We start from the raw sequence: 20,521 nt of genomic DNA on the forward strand, positions 1-20,521 counted from the left end.
TATTATATACAAGCCATAGTTGCTGCTTATTTATCTTATGCAACTAGCAACCATTGACAAAGCCAATAGTCCTGACTTGTAGGTATGATGTGACTTGTTGTATCATATCTGGACGCAATGACAGGAACAGCAAAATACAAGTCGGGAGGTGCACTATGCTAAACACAGATTTTTACCTTAAGTTTTTAAGCCACACCCTTAATTAGTGACCACGCCTCTTTGAGACCACCCCCCCCCCCCAGTTTTTTCATCCCACTTAAAGCCCTGTCTAGCGGTGACAGTGCTGCTCTTCACAAATCCTGATTTTAAAAAATGTTTAATAGGCTAAAAAAAAATGCTACAAAATCTAAATATGATCCGTGAAACGGTTGTGTTTGTTGTGTTGACTTTGCTGCACTGAGGAATGACAGCTAAACGTCTTGACTTGTCCTCAGAAAACCCGCAGGCAAATCTGCCCTTTAAATTAAACATATGTGCAGGGGGTATATAACTATGAGTGACAGCAGCAATTACTGATCCGCAAGGCAATCGGGCTGCGTTACCTGAGGCCTTGTTGCAATAGGCACTGATTCTCTCGAGACGCGGATGGTCGCTGTCTGCTGCCTGTGGGACTGATGCCGTGTTCATCACTGATCACTTCGCAGAACTCGAAGACAGGCAGAGACTGCAATTACACAGCATGTGTCACTCCCCAGAGACAAGTGTCAGCCAGCACATCTCCCTCAGACCTGACCATTCCGAGCTTAGAATGATTGCAATGTAATCATCCATTCATCCATCCATCCATCCATTCATCCATCCATCCAATCCCACAGCTACCAAGACTTGGGCATGGTTGTGCACCGTTGATCTTGGAATTATTCCACGCCGATCTGAGTGCGCAGAACAGTACGGAGAAAAAAGGTAAACAAAATGTTTTTAAAAGTCACTCAATCAACCACTCCCCGCCCCCCTCCCCTTCAAACAATATCTGGACTCGGCCATGCAGGTGAGGCCCAGAAATTATTGCAATCCGAGCACCCGATATGAGAAAGCCATGCAGCCGCAAGTGAGTGCAGACAGCAAGGTACATTAAGATGCATGGTGCGACGGCTTATTAAAATGAAAATGTTGCAATATTTCCCTTGCCTACTTAATGGTGTTGTAGGACATTATATTCTGCGATTGCTGGCGTCCCGCGAGCTTGGGGGGGGGGGGGGGGGGGGGGGGGGGGGGCAGCCAAAGTTAAAGGGCATATGGCACGCTAGTAAGCAAAGGAGCGAAGCAACTCTGTTAAGTAACACTTTCATAGCCCACGGGCCCACAAAAATCCGGAGGGGCTTCTCTCAGCATGCAACAGAACCATGATCCTGGAGTGGAGCTGGATGGGAGCGTGGGGCTCCAAAAAGGGAAGACGGCAGAAAATCCAAGCCTCTCCTACCTGCTCAACACCTTCCTTGACACTGGAGTGGGGAGGACTTGAAAACGCTTTATTCTTCCTCCTCCCACTTTTTTTTTTTTTTTTTTTTTTTTTCACTTTTTCTTCTCCACTTCCCTGGGGAAGATTGATGCTGTTTGGGAGGTGGGAGGGGTGTTTTCTGTAGGAAAGCATACGGTCGCCGTAGTAAATAAAATAAAGGATACAGCGATCGCTGCTTGATGCTGTTTGGGAGGAGTGTTCTCTTTAGAAAAGCATACAGGAACCCTAGTAAATAAACAAGCGATTGGTTTTGATAAGTAGAAAAAAATAATAAGAAAATAGGACCGAAGAGGAGAAATGCGGCATTGGGACAGCTGCTTGCAGCCATTTTGCATTCATGCTCCTCTTGATTACTCACTCTACGCACCCCCCCCCAAAAAAAGTTGTTGTACAATTTGAGTGTGCCCTGGCAAGTATCCGCCGTAGGCCTACAGAACAGCCTTGGCAATTACGAAGATACTTCTTTTGCTTGCGCTTCCTAGAAGAATGGAGACAGCGTGGCGATTATTTTATTTATAAAGTGAGTGCGGTGTCCCTAGCGGGCACCGCGGTCATTAATGAAATTTAAAAAAACAAGCTGTCCAACGAAGAAAGCCGCTTGTTTATAAACGCTTCCTAGAAGAACGGAGACCGCACAACGTTGATTTTATGTATAAAGTGAGTGCGGTGCTTGCTCTTCCTAGAAGAATGGAGACAGCGCAACGATGATTTTATGTATAAAGTGAGCGTGGTGTCCCTCGCAGGCGCCACGCTCATTACAGAAATTTTAAAATACAAGCTGTCCAACGAAAGCCGCTTGTTTATATCTGCATCGCGCTTTCACTGCGATGCAAAAATAAACGCGCCAATATGTAGCGATACGAGAAAGAGCTGTGGAACCACGTTTTAACTCATGTAGTTGTGTCTCTGCAGATCACCATCTGCTCGTGGAGAGAGGCAGAGGGAAGGGAAAACAAAAAGTGCTTACCCAGTAATTAAAGGCCACAGTATCATGCCGCCAGTAAAAGATGCAATCCCGGTGGGTGGGGCCAATAGGGGACAAGGCGGTAACCAGGAGGGACTAAGAAGCCTCCTTTTCAATCATGAGCCAGCATTTACCATGGAGGATGACTCCAGCGAATTAAAAAGATGGGCGGGGCTTCTGAAAGCTTCGGAATCCGTACTGATTCCAAAGCCCTCAGCATGGTGAGAGCAGCACATGCGCTGCTCATGCCAGGCCGAGACCTAAAAATGTCAGTGGGAGAAGCCTTAAATTTGTTCTCAACCAGTGGCCTGCCACCTAAGCCTTTACTGGGCCTTAAAAGTTGTAAGGGATTGACTTTAGAGCACGCCCTTAAGAATAGGCAGCATTTGGACAGTGTGTTCATTTTTGGAGACTGTCTCCATCAGAAGTTGTCCTCCTCCTGTAGGACATTCATAAGACCGTATGGTGGCAAGCTGTTCTGAATAACGATATTATTGGTGGTCTTTCTAAGAGGCAGAGATGGCTTGGCCGGGTAAACTCAAGGTCTTGTTCGTCCATAGAGTCAACATTGTAGTAGTCCCAGCAGCCATTCCCATCCCCTGCCACAGAAGGCTGATCACAGGGGTCTCCTTCCACATATGGTCGGAAAAGGAATCGACTACCCTCTCAGCAGATTCTGGTCGAGGGGATGAAGAGTACAGCTGTGGAGAGGAGGAGGAAGTGGTGGTGGTGGTGGTAGTAGTGGTGAATGCCTGGGTATGGAAAGGCTGGTGAGGAGGGCTTGCTGCCTGGTCCTTATGCCTATTTGGGTATGGAAAGGCTGGTGAGGAGGGCTTGTTGCCTGGTCCTTATGCCTATTTGGTACCAGGTGTCCTGGTGCATTGAAGATTAACTTCTCCTCAAAGGTTATCCTCGGTTTCTTGGGAATTGGGGCAGCGTGGTTCATGGCTTCCAAAGGGGTGGCTTAGCAGAATTCCTCTGAGATGGGAGCCTCGGACTCCCCCACCCCAATCTCAGAGTTGACTTATGGCTCAGTTTGCGAGGTGCTCTGTGCGTAAATTCCATAAATCGGCAGCTCAGTGCCCTTCAGGCAGAAGCAGTCAAGAAGCATTGCAGCTCAACATTCTTTGTGGGGAGCTTGATCTGCTCTGAAACGTTTGCTCAATGCCAACAGGAGCCTGAGGGCAGCAGTAGCCGGAGGCTGCTCCTTCTGCCTGCTCAGGGGTCGACTCCTGGAGGAGTAGTACTCTACCTCAGCATAAGGGTGTTAAGAGCAAGCGGCGCTTCGCGTTGTGGCTCAGCACCAGGGCCATTGCTTCATGGTCCTAAGTGTATTCTTGGTGCAGGCCCGGTTAGTGGTGACACCGAAAGCACCCAGTCATGGTCTTCCTCCATAGGAAGCATTTGAGGAAAATGTCCTAGGCTGAGCGCAGGTCGAGCTAATGGGATCGGAGAGGGGACTGCTTCTTCCTTGATGCGGAGCTGGCCCTGTTTTCCCCAAACAGGACAGGAGTCTCAAAGGTTGAATGATGCTTTTTTTTTTTTTTTTTTTTTATTAGAGTCTCCGTCTTTCCCTTCCGTACCTCAGAGTCGTATTTACACCAAAAGGTGAGGCAGAACTGGCAGAAGGACTAAAGCAAAGGTTGCAAACATCATGCTAATCTTCAATAGATTTCAGGATTCTGTGAATAAAACAAGTTGCAAATAAAATAAAAAAAATTAAGCATGTTATTACATTCTTACAAATTACGTGATGGTTTATGAGGGGAAGGTAGGCTAGAGGTTATCCTGAAGGGGTCAAAGTAGCTGTACAAGGCTTTAGGCCACAGATCAACATTGGGGCAAAGGCCAAAGATTACATTTTGAGTTCATTCTGTGATGTACTACAAATTGTAGCACATCATACAAAAAGAACTTGTAACAAGATGTATCCTATCAAAGGTGGGACATGACCTTATTGCATTACTGATGAAACTCATCCATGTCCACAAATGACTTCCTTTAGACCAGGTCCCAACCATCTGGTCACAGCTCATAATTGCAAACTTTACAAAAGGATACACGTCCCGCATCTGATCCATGTGCGAGGCTCGCAGGATGTCATTGATCCCAATGATGTTCTCATGTTTGAAACCCAATAGGATTTTGATCTCGCGCAATGTTCGCTGGCAGTACGTCTGATGCTCAAAAGGGCTGATCTTCTTAATGGCTATGCGAGTTTTGTTCACATGGTCGTAGCCAGAACTGCAAGGATAGAAAGGAGAGAATGAAAAGGTTAGAACATTTCCTAAAGCCAGAGAGCAAGAGGAGTAAAGAAACTCAGTAGGCCGGACGGGGATAACAAATCAAAGTTTGGGGTAATGGATGACACTTCATTTGTCATTCTCTCCCTGAAGAACCGATCTTCGCCACCACAGGGATAACAACAGCCTAGCAGCAAAAGTGGGTGAAGCAAACCAATAGAACATTTCAGCAAGGGCCACGCGATATGCTGCAATGGAGGAACAAACTGAGTGGCAAAACCGTAACATCTCAAGCATTTGAAACCCTTCTACACAGTAGGGCCAGAGCCATTAGTATCATGTGGTAATGGAGGACCACATTTATGGACAACATCGCAAAACAAATGAAGACCAACAATACAGGAGAACCCAGCCAGGGCTACAGACGTTATGCTGCAAAGTGAGACCAATCTTTGTAGCAACGAACTATAAATTATGCATTAAGGGAACACTAATTACCTAGCTTTTTATGCAAATAAAGGACAATCATGTGCCACGTTCTGCAGCACTAGTGTCAAGCTATTCCAACATTTTAACACGATACAAAAGGGATGGCAAGGTACAGAAAATCGTGTAGAGAAACTGCTTTTAACTATAATTAATAATTCCGTCGTGCATGATAGACAGATTGACTGGTGCATTGAAATTATGGCCCAATTTTAGTCCATAGCTTGTATTCTGTTTCAGGTGTACACTACAAAGAATGTAAACGTCTGCTGCCCTTCAGCAAATAGCCCAGCAGAATCCTACTGTATGTTTCATATATACTGTTTTAAGTGTATCTCGAATAGACAGGAATCAATCAGTAGTTAATTTTTTTGTTTTAATCTAACTTTTATTGTGCTTTTTCTTAAGTCATATCGTTTCTTTGAATGATAACTTATTTGAGAACAGTGTCCGATGTAAACATGGCAGTGTGAATATGAAACAAATATTCAAAAAAATGAATCATTCTTTACAGCCTGTTCGAAGTACATTTAAATACTTTGTGTTGCGTCCAAATCATAGTGCCGTTTTTTGTTAGGGTGGGTTGGTGTGGTTAAAAAACAATGGATGAAAGGCAGGTGAGGGAAAAATGCTACGGCTCAGCGAGTGGTGTCTCACAAGGAAAGGCATGGTGCACAGTTGGGAGTGACCAAGCCACGAAGAAAGGAGGGGGGTGGGAGGGAGGGAGGGATCAAGCCACAAAGAAAGGAGGGGGGGTGGGAGGGATCAAGCCACAAAGAAAGGAGGGGGGGGGAGGGAGGGATCAAGCCACAAAGAAAGGAGGGGGGTTGGGAGGGAGGGAGGAAGGGATCAAGCCACAAAGAAAGGAGGGGGGGGTGGGAGGGAGGGACGGATCAAGCCACAAAGAAAGGAGGGTGGGTGGGAGGGAGGGAGGGATCAAGCCACAAAGAAAGGAGGGGGTTGGGAGGGGGGAGGGATCAAGCCACACAAAAAGGAGGGTGGGTGGGAGTGAGGGATCAAGCCACAAAGAAAGGAGGGGGTGGGAGGGAGGGAGGGATCAAGCCACAAAGAAAGGAGGGGGGTTGGGAGGGAGGGAGGAAGGGATCAAGCCACAAAGTAAGGAGGGTGGGGAGGGATCAAGCCACAAAGAAAGGAGGGGGGTGGGAGGGAGGGATCAAGCCACAAAGAAAGGAGGGGGGGTGGGAGGGAGGGAGGAAGGGATCAAGCCACAAAGAAAGGAGGGTGGGGAGGGATCATGCCACAAAGAAAGGAGGGGGGTGGGAGGGAGGGAGGGATCAAGCCACAAAGAAAGGAGGGGGGGTGGGAGGGAGGGAGGGATCAAGCCACAAACAAAGGAGGATGGGTGAGAGGGAGGGATCAAGCAACAAAGAAAGGAGGGGGGAGGGATCAAGCCACAAAGAAAGGAGGGGGAGGGTGGGAGGGATCAAGCCACAAAGAAAGGAGGGGGAGGGTGGGAGGGATCAAGCCACAAACAAAGGAGGGGGAGGGTGGGAGGGATCAAGCCACAAACAAAGGAGGGGGGTGGGAGTGAGAGATCAAGCCACAAAGAAAGGAGGGGGGTGGGAGGGAGGGATCAAGCCACAAAGAAAGGAGGGGGGTGGGAGGGAGGGAGGGATCAAGCCACAAAGAAAGGAGGGGGGTGGGAGGGAGGGATCAAGCCACAAAGAAAGGAGAGGGGTGGGAGGGAGGGATCAAGCCACAAAGAAAGGAGGGGGGTGGGAGGGAGGGATCAAGCCACAAAGAAAGGAGGGGGGTGGGAGGGAGGGATCAAGCCACAAAGAAAGGAGGGGGGTGGGAGGGAGGGATCAAGCCACAAAGATAGGAGGGGGGTTGGGAGGGAGGGATTAAGCCACAAAGAAAGGAGGGGGTTGGGAGGGAGGGAGGGATCAAGCCACACAAAAAGGAGGGTGGGTGGGAGGGAGGGATCAAGCCACAAAGAAAGGAGGGGGGTTGGGAGGGAGGAAGGGATCAAGCCACAAAGAAAGGAAGGGGGTGGGAGGGAGGGATCAAGCCACAAAGAAAGGAGGGGAGGTGATAGGGAGGGATCAAACCAAAAAGAAAGGAGGGGGGTTGGGAGGGAGGGAGGGATCCAGCCACACAAAAAGGAGGGGGGGTGGGAGGGAGGGATCAAGCCACAAAGAAAGGAGGGGGGGGTGGGAGGGAGGGATCAAGCCACAAAGAAAGGAGGGGGGTTGGGAGGGAGGGATCAAGCCACAAAGAAAGGAGGGGGGGGCAGGGATCAAGCCACAAAGAAAGGAGGGGGGTGGGAGGGAGGGAGGGAGGGATCAAGCCACAAAGAAAGGAGGGGGGTGGGAGGGAGGGATCAAGCCACAAAGAAAGGAGGGGGGTGGGAGGGAGGGATCAAGCCACAAAGAAAGGAGGGGGTTGGGAGGGAGGGATCAAGCCACACAAAAAGGAGGGTTATCAAGCCACAAAGTAAGGAGGGGGGTGGGAGGGAGGGAGGGAGGGATCAAGCCACAAAGAAAGGAGGGGGGTGGGAGGGAGGGAGGGATCAAGCCACAAAGAAAGGAGGGGGGTGGGAGGGAGGGAGGGATCAAGCCACAAAGAAAGGAGGGGGGTGGGAGGGAGGGAGGGATCAAGCCACAAAGAAAGGAGGGGGGTGGGAGGGAGGGATCAAGCCACAAAGAAAGGAGGGGGGTGGGAGGGAGGGATCAAGCCACAAAGAAAGGAGGGGGGTGGGAGGGAGGGATCAAGCCACAAAGAAAGGAGGGGGGTTGGGAGGGAGGGAGGGATCAAGCCACAAAGAAAGGAGGGGGGGGGGGGGAGGGATCAAGCCACAAAGAAAGGAGGGGGGTTGGGAGGGAGGAAGGGATCAAGCCACAAAGAAAGGAGGGTGGGGAGGGATCAAGCCACAAAGAAAGGAGGGGGGTGGGAGGGAGGGATCAAGCCACAAAGAAAGGAGGGGGGTGGGAGGGAGGGATCAAGCCACAAACAAAGGAGGATGGGATCAAGCCACAAAGAAAGGAGGATGGGTGGGAGGGAGGGATCAAGCCACAAAGAAAGGAGGATGGGTGGGAGGGAGGGAGGGATCAAGCCACAAAGAAAGGAGGATGGGTGGGAGGGAGGGATCAAGCCACAAAGAAAGGAGGGGGAGGGTGGGAGGGATCAAGCCACAAACAAAGGAGGGGGGTGGGAGGGAGGGATCAAGCCACAAAGAAAGGAGGGGGGTGGGAGGGATCAAGCCACAAAGAAAGGAGGGGGGTGGGAGGGATCAAGCCACAAAGAAAGGAGGGGTGGGAGGGAGGGATCAAGCCACAAAGATAGGAGCGGGGTTGGGAGGGAGGGATCAAGCCACAAAGAAAGGAGGGTGGGTGGGAGGGAGGGATCAAGCCACAAAGAAAGGAGGGGGGTGGGAGGGAGGGAGGGATCAAGCCACAAAGAAAGGAAGGGGGTGGGAGGGAGGGATCAAGCCACAAAGAAAGGAGGGGAGGTGGTAGGGAGGGATCAAGCCAAAAAGAAAGGAGGGGGGTTGGGAGGGATCAAGCCACACAAAAAGGAGGGGGGGTGGGAGGGAGGGAGGGATCAAGCCACAAAGAAAGGAGGGAGGGAGGGAGGAAGGGATCAAGCCACAAAAAAAGGAGGGGGGTGGGAGGGAGGGATCAAGCCACAAAGAAAGGAGGGGGGATCAAGCCACAAAGAAAGGAGGGGGGTGGGAGGGAGGGATCAAGCCACAAAGAAAGGAGGGGGGTGGGAGGGAGGGATCAAGCCACAAAGAAAGGAGGGGGTGGGAGGGAGGGATCCAGCCACAAAGAAAGGAGGGGGTGGGAGGGAGGGATCCAGCCACAAAGAAAGGAGGGGGAGGGTGGGAGGGATCAAGCCACAAAGAAAGGAGGGGGAGGGTGGGAGGGATCAAGCCACACAAAAAGGAGGGGGGGTGGGAGGGAGGGAGGGATCAAGCCACAAAGAAAGGAGGGGGGTTGGGAGGGAGGGAGGGAGGGATCAAGCCACAAAGAAAGGAGGGGGGTGGGAGGGAGGGAGGGATCAAGCCACAAAGAAAGGAAGGGGGTGGGAGGGAGGGATCAAGCCACAAAGAAAGGAGGGGAGGTGGTAGGGAGGGATCAAGCCAAAAAGAAAGGAGGGGGGTTGGGAGGGATCAAGCCACACAAAAAGGAGGGGGGGTGGGAGGGAGGGAGGGATCAAGCCACAAAAAAAGGAGGGGGGTGGGAGGGAGGGATCAAGCCACAAAGAAAGGAGGGGGGATCAAGCCACAAAGAAAGGAGGGGGGTGGGAGGGAGGGATCAAGCCACAAAGAAAGGAGGGGGGTGGGAGGGAGGGATCCAGCCACAAAGAAAGGAGGGGGTGGGAGGGAGGGATCCAGCCACAAAGAAAGGAGGGGGGAGGGATCAAGCCACAAAGAAAGGAGGGGGAGGGTGGGAGGGATCAAGCCACAAAGAAATGAGGGGGAGGGTGGGAGGGATCAAGCCACAAAGAAAGGAGGGGGAGGGTGGGAGGGATCAAGCCACAAAGAAAGGAGGGGGAGGGTGGGAGGGATCAAGCCACAAAGAAAGGAGGGGGAGGGTGGGAGGGATCAAGCCACAAAGAAAGGAGGGGGGGGTGGGAGGGATCAAGCCACAAAGATAGGAGGGGGGTTGGGAGGGAGGGATCAAGCCACAAAGAAAGGAGGGTGGGTGGCAGGGAGGGATCAAGCCACAAAGAAAGGAGGGGGGTGGGAGGGAGGGAGGGATCAAGCCACAAAGAAAGGAGGGGGGTGGGAGGGAGGGATCCAGCCACAAAGAAAGGAGGGGGTGGGAGGGAGGGATCCAGCCACAAAGAAAGGAGGGGGAGGGTGGGAGGGAGGGATCAAGGCACAAAGAAAGGAGGGGGAGGGTGGGAGGGATCAAGCCACAAAGAAAGGAGGGGGGGTGGGAGGGAGGGATCAAGCCACAAAGAAAGGAGGGGGGTGGGAGGGAGGGATCAAGCCACAAAGAAAGGAGGGGGGGTGGGAGGGATCAAGCCACAAATAAAGGAGGGGGGGTGGGAGGGATCAAGCCACAAAGAAAGGAGGGTGGGAGGGAGGGATCAAGCCACAAAGAAAGGAGGGTGGGTGGGAGGGATCAAGCCACAAAGAAAGGAGGGTGAGTGGGAGGGAGGGAGGGATCAAGCCACAAAGAAAGGAGGGGGGTGGGGATCAAGCCACAAAGAAAGGAGGGGGGTTGGGAGGGAGGGAGGGATCAAGCCACAAAGAAAGGAGGGGGGGGAGGGATCAAGCCACAAAGAAAGGAGGGTGGGGAGGGATCAAGCCACAAAGAAAGGAGGGGGGTGGGAGGGAGGGATCAAGCCACAAAGAAAGGAGGGGGGTGGGAGGGAGGGATCAAGCCACAAACAAAGGAGGATGGGATCAAGCCACAAAGAAAGGAGGATGGGTGGGAGGGAGGGATCAAGCCACAAAGAAAGGAGGATGGGTGGGAGGGAGGGATCAAGCCACAAAGAAAGGAGGGGGGAGGGATCAAGCCACAAAGAAAGGAGGGGGAGGGTGGGAGGGATCAAGCCACAAAGAAAGGAGGGGGAGGGTGGGAGGGATCAAGCCACAAAGAAAGGAGGGGGAGGGTGGGAGGGATCAAGCCACAAACAAAGGAGGGGGGAGGGTGGGAGGGATCAAGCCACAAAGAAAGGAGGGGGAGGGTGGGAGGGATCAAGCCACAAACAAAGGAGGGGGGTGGGAGGGAGGGATCAAGCCACAAAGAAAGGAGGGGGTGGGAGGGAGGGATCAAGCCACAAAGATAGGAGGGGGTGGGAGGGAGGGAGGGATCAAGCCACACAAAATGGAGGGGGGTGGGAGGGAGGGATCAAGCCACAAAGAAAGGAGGGGGGTTGGGAGGGAGGGAGGGATCAAGCCACAAAGAAAGGAGGGGGGTGGGAGGGAGGGAGGGGGGTGGGAGGGAGGGAGGGATCAAGCCACCAAGAAAGGAGGGGGAGGGTGGGAGGGAGGGATCAAGCCACCAAGAAAGGAGGGGGAGGGTGGGAGGGAGGGATCAAGCCACAAAGAAAGGAGGGGGAGGGTGGGAGGGAGGGATCAAGCCACAAAGAAAGGAGGGGGAGGGTGGGAGGGAGGGATCAAGCCACAAAGAAAGGAGGGGGAGGGTGGGAGGGATCAAGCCACAAAGAAAGGAGGGGGAGGGTGGGAGGGATCAAGCCACAAAGAAAGGAGGGGGAGGGTGGGAGGGATCAAGCCACAAAGAAAGGAGGGGGGGGTGGGAGGGATCAAGCCACAAAGATAGGAGGGGGGTTGGGAGGGAGGGATCAAGCCACAAAGAAAGGAGGGTGGGTGGCAGGGAGGGATCAAGCCACAAAGAAAGGAGGGGGGTGGGAGGGAGGGAGGGATCAAGCCACAAAGAAAGGAGGGGGGTGGGAGGGAGGGATCAAGCCACAAAGAAAGGAGGGGGGTGGGAGGGAGGGATCCAGCCACAAAGAAAGGAGGGGGAGGGTGGGAGGGAGGGATCAAGCCACAAAGAAAGGAGGGGGAGGGTGGGAGGGATCAAGCCACAAAGAAAGGAGGGGGGGTGGGAGGGAGGGATCAAGCCACAAAGAAAGGAGGGGGGGTGGGAGGGAGGGATCAAGCCACAAAGAAAGGAGGGGGGGTGGGAGGGAGGGATCAAGCCACAAATAAAGGAGGGGGGGTGGGAGGGATCAAGCCACAAATAAAGGAGGGGGGGTGGGAGGGATCAAGCCACAAAGAAAGGAGGGTGGGAGGGAGGGATCAAGCCACAAAGAAAGGAGGGTGGGTGGGAGGGATCAAGCCACAAAGAAAGGAGGGTGGGTGGGAGGGAGGGAGGGATCAAGCCACAAAGAAAGGAGGGGGGTTGGGAGGGAGGGAGGGATCAAGCCACAAAGAAAGGAGGGGGGGGAGGGATCAAGCCACAAAGAAAGGAGGGTGGGGAGGGATCAAGCCACAAAGAAAGGAGGGGGGTGGGAGGGAGGGATCAAGCCACAAAGAAAGGAGGGGGGTGGGAGGGAGGGATCAAGCCACAAACAAAGGAGGATGGGATCAAGCCACAAAGAAAGGAGGATGGGTGGGAGGGAGGGATCAAGCCACAAAGAAAGGAGGATGGGTGGGAGGGAGGGATCAAGCCACAAAGAAAGGAGGATGGGTGGGAGGGAGGGATCAAGCCACAAAGAAAGGAGGATGGGAGGGGGGAGGGATCAAGCCACAAAGAAAGGAGGGGGAGGGTGGGAGGGATCAAGCCACAAACAAAGGAGGGGGGAGGGTGGGAGGGATCAAGCCACAAACAAAGGAGGGGGGTGGGAGGGAGGGATCAAGCCACAAAGAAAGGAGGGGGTGGGAGGGAGGGATCAAGCCACAAAGATAGGAGGGGGTGGGAGGGAGGGAGGGATCAAGCCACACAAAATGGAGGGGGGTGGGAGGGAGGGATCAAGCCACACAAAATGGAGGGGGGTGGGAGGGAGGGATCAAGCCACAAAGAAAGGAGGGGGGGTGGGAGGGAGGGATCAAGCCACAAAGAAAGAAAGGTGGGTGGGTGGGAGGGATCAAGCCACGAAGAAAGGTGGGTGGGTGGGATCAAGCCACGAAGAAAGGTGGGTGGGTGGGATCAAGCCACGAAGAAAGGTGGGTGGGTGGGATCAAGCCACGAAGAAAGGTGGGTGGGTGGGATCAAGCCATGAAGAAAGGAGGGGGGGGTGGAAGGGAGGGATCAAGCCACAAAGAAAGAAAGGTGGGTGGGTGGGTGGGTGGGAGGGAGGGATCAAGCCACGAAGAAGGGTGGGTGGGAGGGATCAAGCCACGAAGAAGGGTGGGTGGGAGGGATCAAGCCACAAAGCTGGGTGGGTGGGATGGATCAAGCCACAAAGCTGGGTGGGTGGGATCAAGCCACAAAGCTGGGTGGGTGGGATCAAGCCACAAAGCTGGGTGGGTGGGATCAAGCCACAAAGCTGGGTGGGTGGGATCAAGCCACAAAGCTGGGTGGGTGGGATCAAGCCACAAAGCTGGGTGGGTGGGATCAAGCCACAAAGCTGGGTGGGTGGGATCAAGCCACAAAGCTGGGTGGGTGGGATCAAGCCACAAAGCTGGGTGGGTGGGATCAAGCCACAAAGCTGGGTGGGTGGGATCAAGCCACAAAGCTGGGTGGGTGGGATCAAGCCACAAAGCTGGGTGGGTGGGATCAAGCCACAAAGCTGGGTGGGTGGGAGGGATCAAGCCACGAAGAAAGGAGGGGGGTTGGGAGGGAGGGATCAAGCCACAAAGAAAGGAGGGGGGTTGGGAGGGAGGGATCAAGCCACAAAGAAAGGAGGGGGGTTGGGAGGGAGGGATCAAGCCACAAAGAAAGGAGGGGGTTGGGAGGGAGGGATCAAGCCACAAAGAAAGGAGGGGGGTTGGGAGGGAGGGATCAAGCCACAAAGAAAGGAGGGGGTTGGGAGGGAGGGATCAAGCCACAAAGAAAGGAGGGGGTTGGGAGGGAGGGAGGGATCAAGCCACAAAGAAAGAAAGGTGGGTGGGTGGGAGGGATCAAGCCACGAAGAAAGGTGGGTGGGTGGGATCAAGCCACGAAGAAAGGTGGGTGGGTGGGATCAAGCCACGAATTAAGGTGGGTGGGTGGGATCAAGCCACGAAGAAGGTGGGTGGGTGGGATCAAGCCACGAAGAAGGTGGGTGGGTGGGATCAAGCCACGAAGAAAGGAGGGGGGGTGGAAGGGAGGGATCAAGCCACAAAGAAAGAAAGGTGGGTGGGTGGGTGGGTGGGAGGGAGGGAGGGATCAAGCCACGAAGAAAGGTGGGTGGGTGGGAGGGATCAAGCCACGAAGATGGGTGGGTGGGATGGATCAAGCCACAAAGCTGGGTGGGATGGATCAAGCCACAAAGCTGGGTGGGTGGGATCAAGCCACAAAGCTGGGTGGGTGGGATCAAGCCACAAAGCTGGGTGGGTGGGTGGGATCAAGCCACAAAGCTGGGTGGGTGGGTGGGATCAAGCCACAAAGCTGGGTGGGTGGGTGGGATCAAGCCACAAAGCTGGGTGGGTGGGTGGGATCAAGCCACAAAGGTGGGTGGGTAGGATAAAGCCATAAAAGGTGGGTGGGTGGGTGGGATCAATCAATCAATCAATCAATCAGTGACACTTATAAAGCGCGCTACATACCCGTAGGGTCTCAAGGCGCTGGGGGGGGGGGGGGGGGGGGGGGGGGCCGCTACTGCTCGAACAGCCAGGTCTTCAGCTTCTTCCTGAAGGAGAGGTGGTCTTGGGTCAGGCGCAGGTCGGACGGGAGGGAGTTCCAGGTCTTGGCGGCCAGGTAGGAGAAGGACCTTCCTCCTGTAGTCGCTCTTCGGATGCGGGGGACGGCGGCGAGGGCGTGGTTGGCTGATCGGAGGTGGCGTTTGGGAGCGTAGAAGTTGACTCGGCTGTTGAGGTAGCTCGGGCCTTGGTCGTGTAGGGCTTTGTGTGCGTGGGTGAGGAGGCGGAAGGTGATTCTCTTGTTGACGGGGAGCCAGTGAAGGTCTCTCAGATGTCCGGAGATGTGGCTGGATCGTGGGATGTCGAGGATGAGTCTGGCTGAGGCGTTTTGGATCCGCTGGAGTCTCTTCTGGAGCTTGGCGGTGGTCCCGGCGTAGAGGGCGTTGCCGTAGTCCAGTCGGCTGGTGACGAGGGCCTGGGTGACGGTCTTCCTGGTCTCTGTGGGGATCCACCAGAAGATCTTCCGTAGCATGCGTAGGATGTTGAAGCACGCCGAGGAGACGCTGTTGACTTGCCTGGTCATGGAGAGGGAGGAGTCCAGGATGAAGCCCAGGTTACGTGCATGGTCTGTCGGTTTGGGTGCGGTGCCCAGGGCGGGAGGCCACCAGGAGTCGTCCCAGGCGGAGGGTGAGGAGCCCAGGATGAGGACCTCCGTCTTGTCCGAGTTCAGTTTCAGGCGGCTGGTCGTCATCCACTCGGCTACCTCTTTCATCCCTTCGTGCAGGTTGGCTCTGGCGGCGGCGGGGTCGTTGGTCAGGGAGAGGATCAGCTGGGTGTCGTCGGCGTAGGAGATTATGCTGAGGTGGTGTTTGCGTACGATGGCCGCGAGGGGGCTCATGTAGACGTTGAAGAGGGTGGGGCTCAGGGATGATCCTTGGGGGACGCCGCAGATTACTTCGGAGGCCTCTGACTTGTACGGTGGTAGGCGGACTCTGTGTTCTTCCGTCGAGGAAGGAGATGATCCATTCCAGCGCCTTGTCCTGATCAAGCCACAAAGGTGGGTGGGATCAAGCCACGAAGAAAGGTGGGTGGGTGGGATCAAGCCACGAAGAAAGGTGGGTGGGAGGGAGGGATCAAGCCACGAAGAAAGGTGGGTGGGTGGGAGGGATCAAGCCACGAAGAAAGGTGGGTGGGTGGGAGGGATCAAGCCACGAAGAAAGGTGGGTGGGTGGAAGGGAGGGATCAAGCCACGAAGAAAGGGTGGGTGGGTGGGATGGAGGGAGGGTTCAAGCCACAAAGAAAGGTGGGTGGGTGGGATGGATCAAGCCACGAAGAAAGGTGGGTGGGTGGGATGGATCAAGCCACAAAGATGGGTGGGTGGGTGGGATGGATCAAGCCACAAAGATGGGTGGGTGGGTGGGATGGATCAAGCCACAAAGGTGGGTGGGTGGGTGGGTGGGATGGATCAAGCCACAAAGGTGGGTGGGTGGGTGGGATGGATCAAGCCACAAAGGTGGGTGGGTGGGATCAAGCCACAAAGGTGGGTGGGTGGGATCAAGCCACAAAGGTGGGTGGGTGGGATGGATCAAGCCACGAAGAAAGGTGGGTGGGTGGGATGGATCAAGCCACAAAGATGGGTGGGTGGGTGGGATGGATCAAGCCACAAAGGTGGGTGGGTGGGATGGATCAAGCCACAAAGGTGGGTGGGTGGGTGGGTGGGTGGGATCAAGCCACAAAGGTGGGTGGGTGGGTTCAAGCCACAAAGGTGGGTGGGTGGGATCAAGCCACTAAGGTGGGTGGGCGGGATCAAGCCACAAAGGTGGGTGGGCGGGATCAAGCCACGAAGAAAGGTGGGTGGGTGGGATCAAGCCACGAAGAAAGGTGGGTGGGTGGGATCAAGCCACGAAGAAAGGTGGGTGGGTGGGATCAAGCCACGAAGAAAGGTGGGTGGGTGGGATCAAGCCACGAAGAAAGGTGGGTGGGAGGGATCAAGCCACGAAGAAAGGTGGGTGGGTGGGAGGGATCAAGCCACGAAGAAAGGTGGGTGGGTGGGAGGGAGGGATCAAGCCACGAAGAAAGGTGGGTGGGTGGGAGGGATCAAGCCACGAAGAAAGGTGGGTGGGTGGGTGGGAGGGAGGGATCAAGCCACGAAGAAAGGGTGGTGGGTGGGATCAAGCCACGAAGAAAGGGTGGTGGGTGGGATCAAGCCACGAAGAAAGGGTGGTGGGTGGGATCAAGCCACGAAGAAAGGGTGGTGGGTGGGAGGGAGGGATCAAGCCAGGAAGAAAGGTGGGTGGGTTGGTGGGAGGGATCAAGCCACGAAGAAAGGTGGGTGGGTGGGAGGGAGGGATCAAGCCACGAAGAAAGGTGGGTGGGTGGGAGGGATCAAGCCACGAAGAAAGGTGGGTGGGTGGGTGGGAGGGAGGGATCAAGCCACGAAGAAAGGGTGGTGGGTGGGATCAAGCCACGAAGAAAGGGTGGTGGGTGGGATCAAGCCACGAAGAAAGGGTGGTGGGTGGGATCAAGCCACGAAGAAAGGGTGGTGGGTGGGAGGGAGGGATCAAGCCAGGAAGAAAGGTGGGTGGGTTGGTGGGAGGGATCAAGCCACGAAGAAAGGTGGGTGAGTGATTAAGCCACAAAGAAAGGGTGGGTGGGTGGGAGGTAATAAGCCACAAAGAAAGGGTGGGTGGGTGGGAGGGAATAAGCCACAAAGAAAGAAGGGTGGGTGGGTGGGAGGGAATAAGCCACAAAGAAAGAAGGGTGGGTGGGAGGGATCAAGCCACAAAGAAAGAAGGGTGGGTGGGTGGGAGGGAGGGATCAAGCCACGAAGAAAGAAGGGTAGGTGGGTGGGAGGGAGGGATCAAGCCACGAAGAAAGGGTGGTGGGTGGGAGGGAGGGATCAAGCCACGAAGAAAGGGTGGTGGGTGGGAGGGAGGGATCAAGCCAGGAAGAAAGGTGGGTGGGTTGGTGGGAGGGATCAAGCCACGAAGAAAGGTGGGTGAGTGATTAAGCCACCAAGAAAGAAGGGTGGGTGGGTGGGAGGGATTAAGCCACAAAGAAAGAAGGGTGGGTGGGAGGGATTAAGCCACAAAGAAAGAAGGGTGGGTGGGAGGGATTAAGCCACAAAGAAAGAAGGGTGGGGGGGGGCTTAAGCCACAAAGAAAGAAGGGTGGGGGGGGGCTTAAGCCACAAAGAAAGAAGGGTGGGTGGGGGGGGCTTAAGCCAAAAAGAAAGAAGGGTGGGTGGGAGGGGGGGCTTAAGCCACAAAGAAAGAAGGGTGGGTGGGAGGGGGGGCTTAAGCCACAAAGAAAGAAGGGTGGGTGGGAGGGGGGGCTTAAGCCACAAAGAAAGAAGGGTGGGTGGGAGGGGGGGCTTAAGCCACAAAGAAAGAAGGGTGGGAGGGAGGGAGGGGGGGCTTAAGCCACAAAGAGAAGGGTGGGTGGGAGGGGGGGCTTAAGCCACAAAGAGAAGGGTGGGTGGGAGGGGGGGCTTAAACCACAAAGAAAGAAGGGTGGGTGGGAGGGAGGGGGGGCTTAAGCCACAAAGACAGAAGGGTGGGTGAGATGGATTAAGCCACAAAGAAAGAAGGGTGGGTGGGAGGGAGGGGGGGGCTTAAGCTACAAAGAAAGAAGGGTGGGTGGGAGGGGGGGCTTAAGCCACAAAGAAAGAAGGGTGGGTGGGAGGGGCTTAAGCCACAAAGAAAGAAGGGTGGGTGGGAGGGGCTTAAGCCACAAAGAAAGAAGGGTGGGTGGGAGGGGCTTAAGCCACAAAGAAAGAAGGGTGGGTGGGAGGAGCTTAAGCCACAAAGCAAGAAGGGTGGGTGGGAGGGGCTTAAGCCACAAAGCAAGAAGGGTGGGGGGCTTAAGCCACAAAGAAAGAAGGGTGGGTGGGGGGGCTTAAGCCACAAAGAAAGAAGGGTGGGTGGGTGGGGGGGCTTAAGCCACAAAGAAAGAAGGGTGGGTGGGAGGGAGGGGGGGGCTTAAGCCACAAAGAAAGAAGGGTGGGTGGGAGGGGGGGACTTAAGCCACAAAGAAAGAAGGGTGGGTGGGAGGGGGGGACTTAAGCCACAAAGAAAGAAGGGTGGGGGGGCTGAAGCCACAAAGAAAGAAGGGTGGGTGGGAGGGGGGGGGGGCTTAAGCCACAAAGAAAGAAGGGTGGGAGGGAGGGATTAAGCCACAAAGAAAGAAGGGTGGGTCGGAAGGTACACTGTAAATTCTAAATTGTATTTATATTGCATAGTGCTTACTACTCCTTTGAAGCATTGAAGTGCTTTGCAGCGAGCAGCACGCCACTCCGGAATCCAAGATTAGAGTTCATGGACACAAGTAATACATACATGCTCCAGGGAAGGGCAAATACGAAGATAGAAGCCTATAGCAGCTGACCAATAAGAAGAAAGCAAATGAGTGACAATGAAGCCAGCGAATGGGTGAGCTCTAATTTCACCTATAGATAACAAACGGTCAAAAAAAACAGCACGTGTAGTCTAAGCAAGACCTAGAAATTAAGAAAACAAGCATGTGAATGCAATAGGTCTTTCATTACGAGAGTTTGAGATATTGGCACTGCAATAGCTTGAACTTACGCAAATGCAGGACCTATTGCATTGAATGTTTGTTTACTAGCGCCAGGCGGCACTTTCACAATTCATGGAGGCCGCGCTCCTTTCTTTAGACAAGCCATGTCTAAAGAAAGGGGCGCGGACAAAATTAAAGTGAAACCGCAGCATGGGGTGCTTTGACAAAAAAAAGCATTGGTTTGTCAAGTTGACAAAACTGATTTTTTTTTTTTTTGTAAAAGCGCCAATGCCGTGCTTTCACTTTAATAGCGGCAGCGCACCTTTCCTTAGACATGGCTTGTCTAAAGAAAGCGGCACGACCTCCATGAATGTGAAAGTGCTGCATGGGAGCTAGTAAACAAACAAAAAAGTAAGTACACAAGGACGCTATACTTAAAGCCGACCGCGCTGCTAAAATAAAGAGAGAAAGAAAGAAACCCGGCCGCTATTGTTAAAGCGGACCGTCATTAGTAAATAAATTAAAAGAGCGCCGTACTGCAAAGTAGTAGGTAGAACAGGGGCACATCATTAAACAAAATAGTGCTCACAGCCAAGATAAAGCAGACCATGTAACAAGACAAGTATAAGGTCAAGTCGTTATGGGAGCTAACAATTCCAGACAAGGCGGTACCAAGGAGGGACTAACGAGCCTAATAATGACTTAGAAACAAGTGTTTACGAAGGAAAATGACAAGCCAATTAAAAATATGGGTGGAGAGTGGAGGGGGCATCAAAGCCAGGCTCCAATACTGTATGCCTAGCAGCAGCGCCTGTGCTATCCATGCTAGACCTAAAAAAGGGGTACTGTGAAATAAAATATTCGCCTAAAATGATTTAGTTAAGTGGGGAGGCCAGGATTGGTTTCAGGTTTTCTTGTTTCAAAATGTGCAATTCCGCCACTTAATGGATATCCCTTTCGCTGTCTTTTTTTTACATCAAACTTTAATGCTTTGTCTTTAATTCCTGGTGTATGAGGTTAGATCATGCTTCGCAAGCTCAAGATGATAACTTAACTCGTTTTGGATTGAGGGTCCAAAATGGCATCGAGCCAAGCCAAACCTCCGGCTCGAGCCTTCAGAAGCTGGCCCAGCTTTAGCGGACATCTTGTTACAAAAAGTTAAATTTAAAAAAAAAAAAAAAGATTCGAGCAGCACCAGGTAATGAATGGCTAAATGGGATGGTCTTAGATTTCTATCTATGGGCACACCCTTCTCGTAGATTGTCTGTGCTCGCCCTCCTGCCCCGCTGTAAATCCTCCAAACTCCTCCTGTAAGCCAACCTTCCTTGCGTCTTGGCGCGAACCTTTCCATGCCTGTTGGGGCACGCCTATGGATCTGCACGTGTGAGAAGGGAATATGCCAACAGAGAATGTGTGTAGTAAGAAGTCTGCCGTCAGCCCTCGAGCCACCACTCCTAATGGAAGAAACCAAACGGAGGAATGTTGCTACCTGCAGCCACCGCGCTTACAAGGCGGCGTGTTCTTGTACATGAAACAAACACTGCGTGCACACGCCCTGAGCCTCTGCAGGCAGCACGATGCCAGCCACTGGTGAAGCAGTTACCCGAACATCAATTTCCTACTCCTGAACGGTAATGGCCACCTATGCTGCTGATGCCTAAGAGGTCAGAGTAGGGGGAAAACGGGCAA

At 53.9% G+C, this 20,521-nt stretch overlaps 1 protein-coding gene across 1 annotated transcript in view; it reads right to left on the minus strand.

Annotated features, from left to right (window-relative positions):
- Window positions 1-20,521, minus strand: part of LOC146811840 (mitogen-activated protein kinase 1-like) — a 316,827-nt gene that overhangs the window by 253,289 nt on the left and 43,017 nt on the right. Inside the window, exon 2 of the mRNA XM_085618832.1 lies at window positions 4,485-4,667. Within this exon, the coding sequence (XP_085474958.1) occupies window positions 4,485-4,667 (183 nt within the window). The remainder of the gene's footprint in view (window positions 1-4,484; window positions 4,668-20,521) is intronic.

The sequence above is a fragment of the Triturus cristatus genome, chromosome 7 (genome assembly GCF_964204655.1).
Source record: "Triturus cristatus chromosome 7, aTriCri1.1, whole genome shotgun sequence".
Taxonomy (NCBI): Eukaryota; Metazoa; Chordata; class Amphibia; order Caudata; family Salamandridae; genus Triturus; species Triturus cristatus.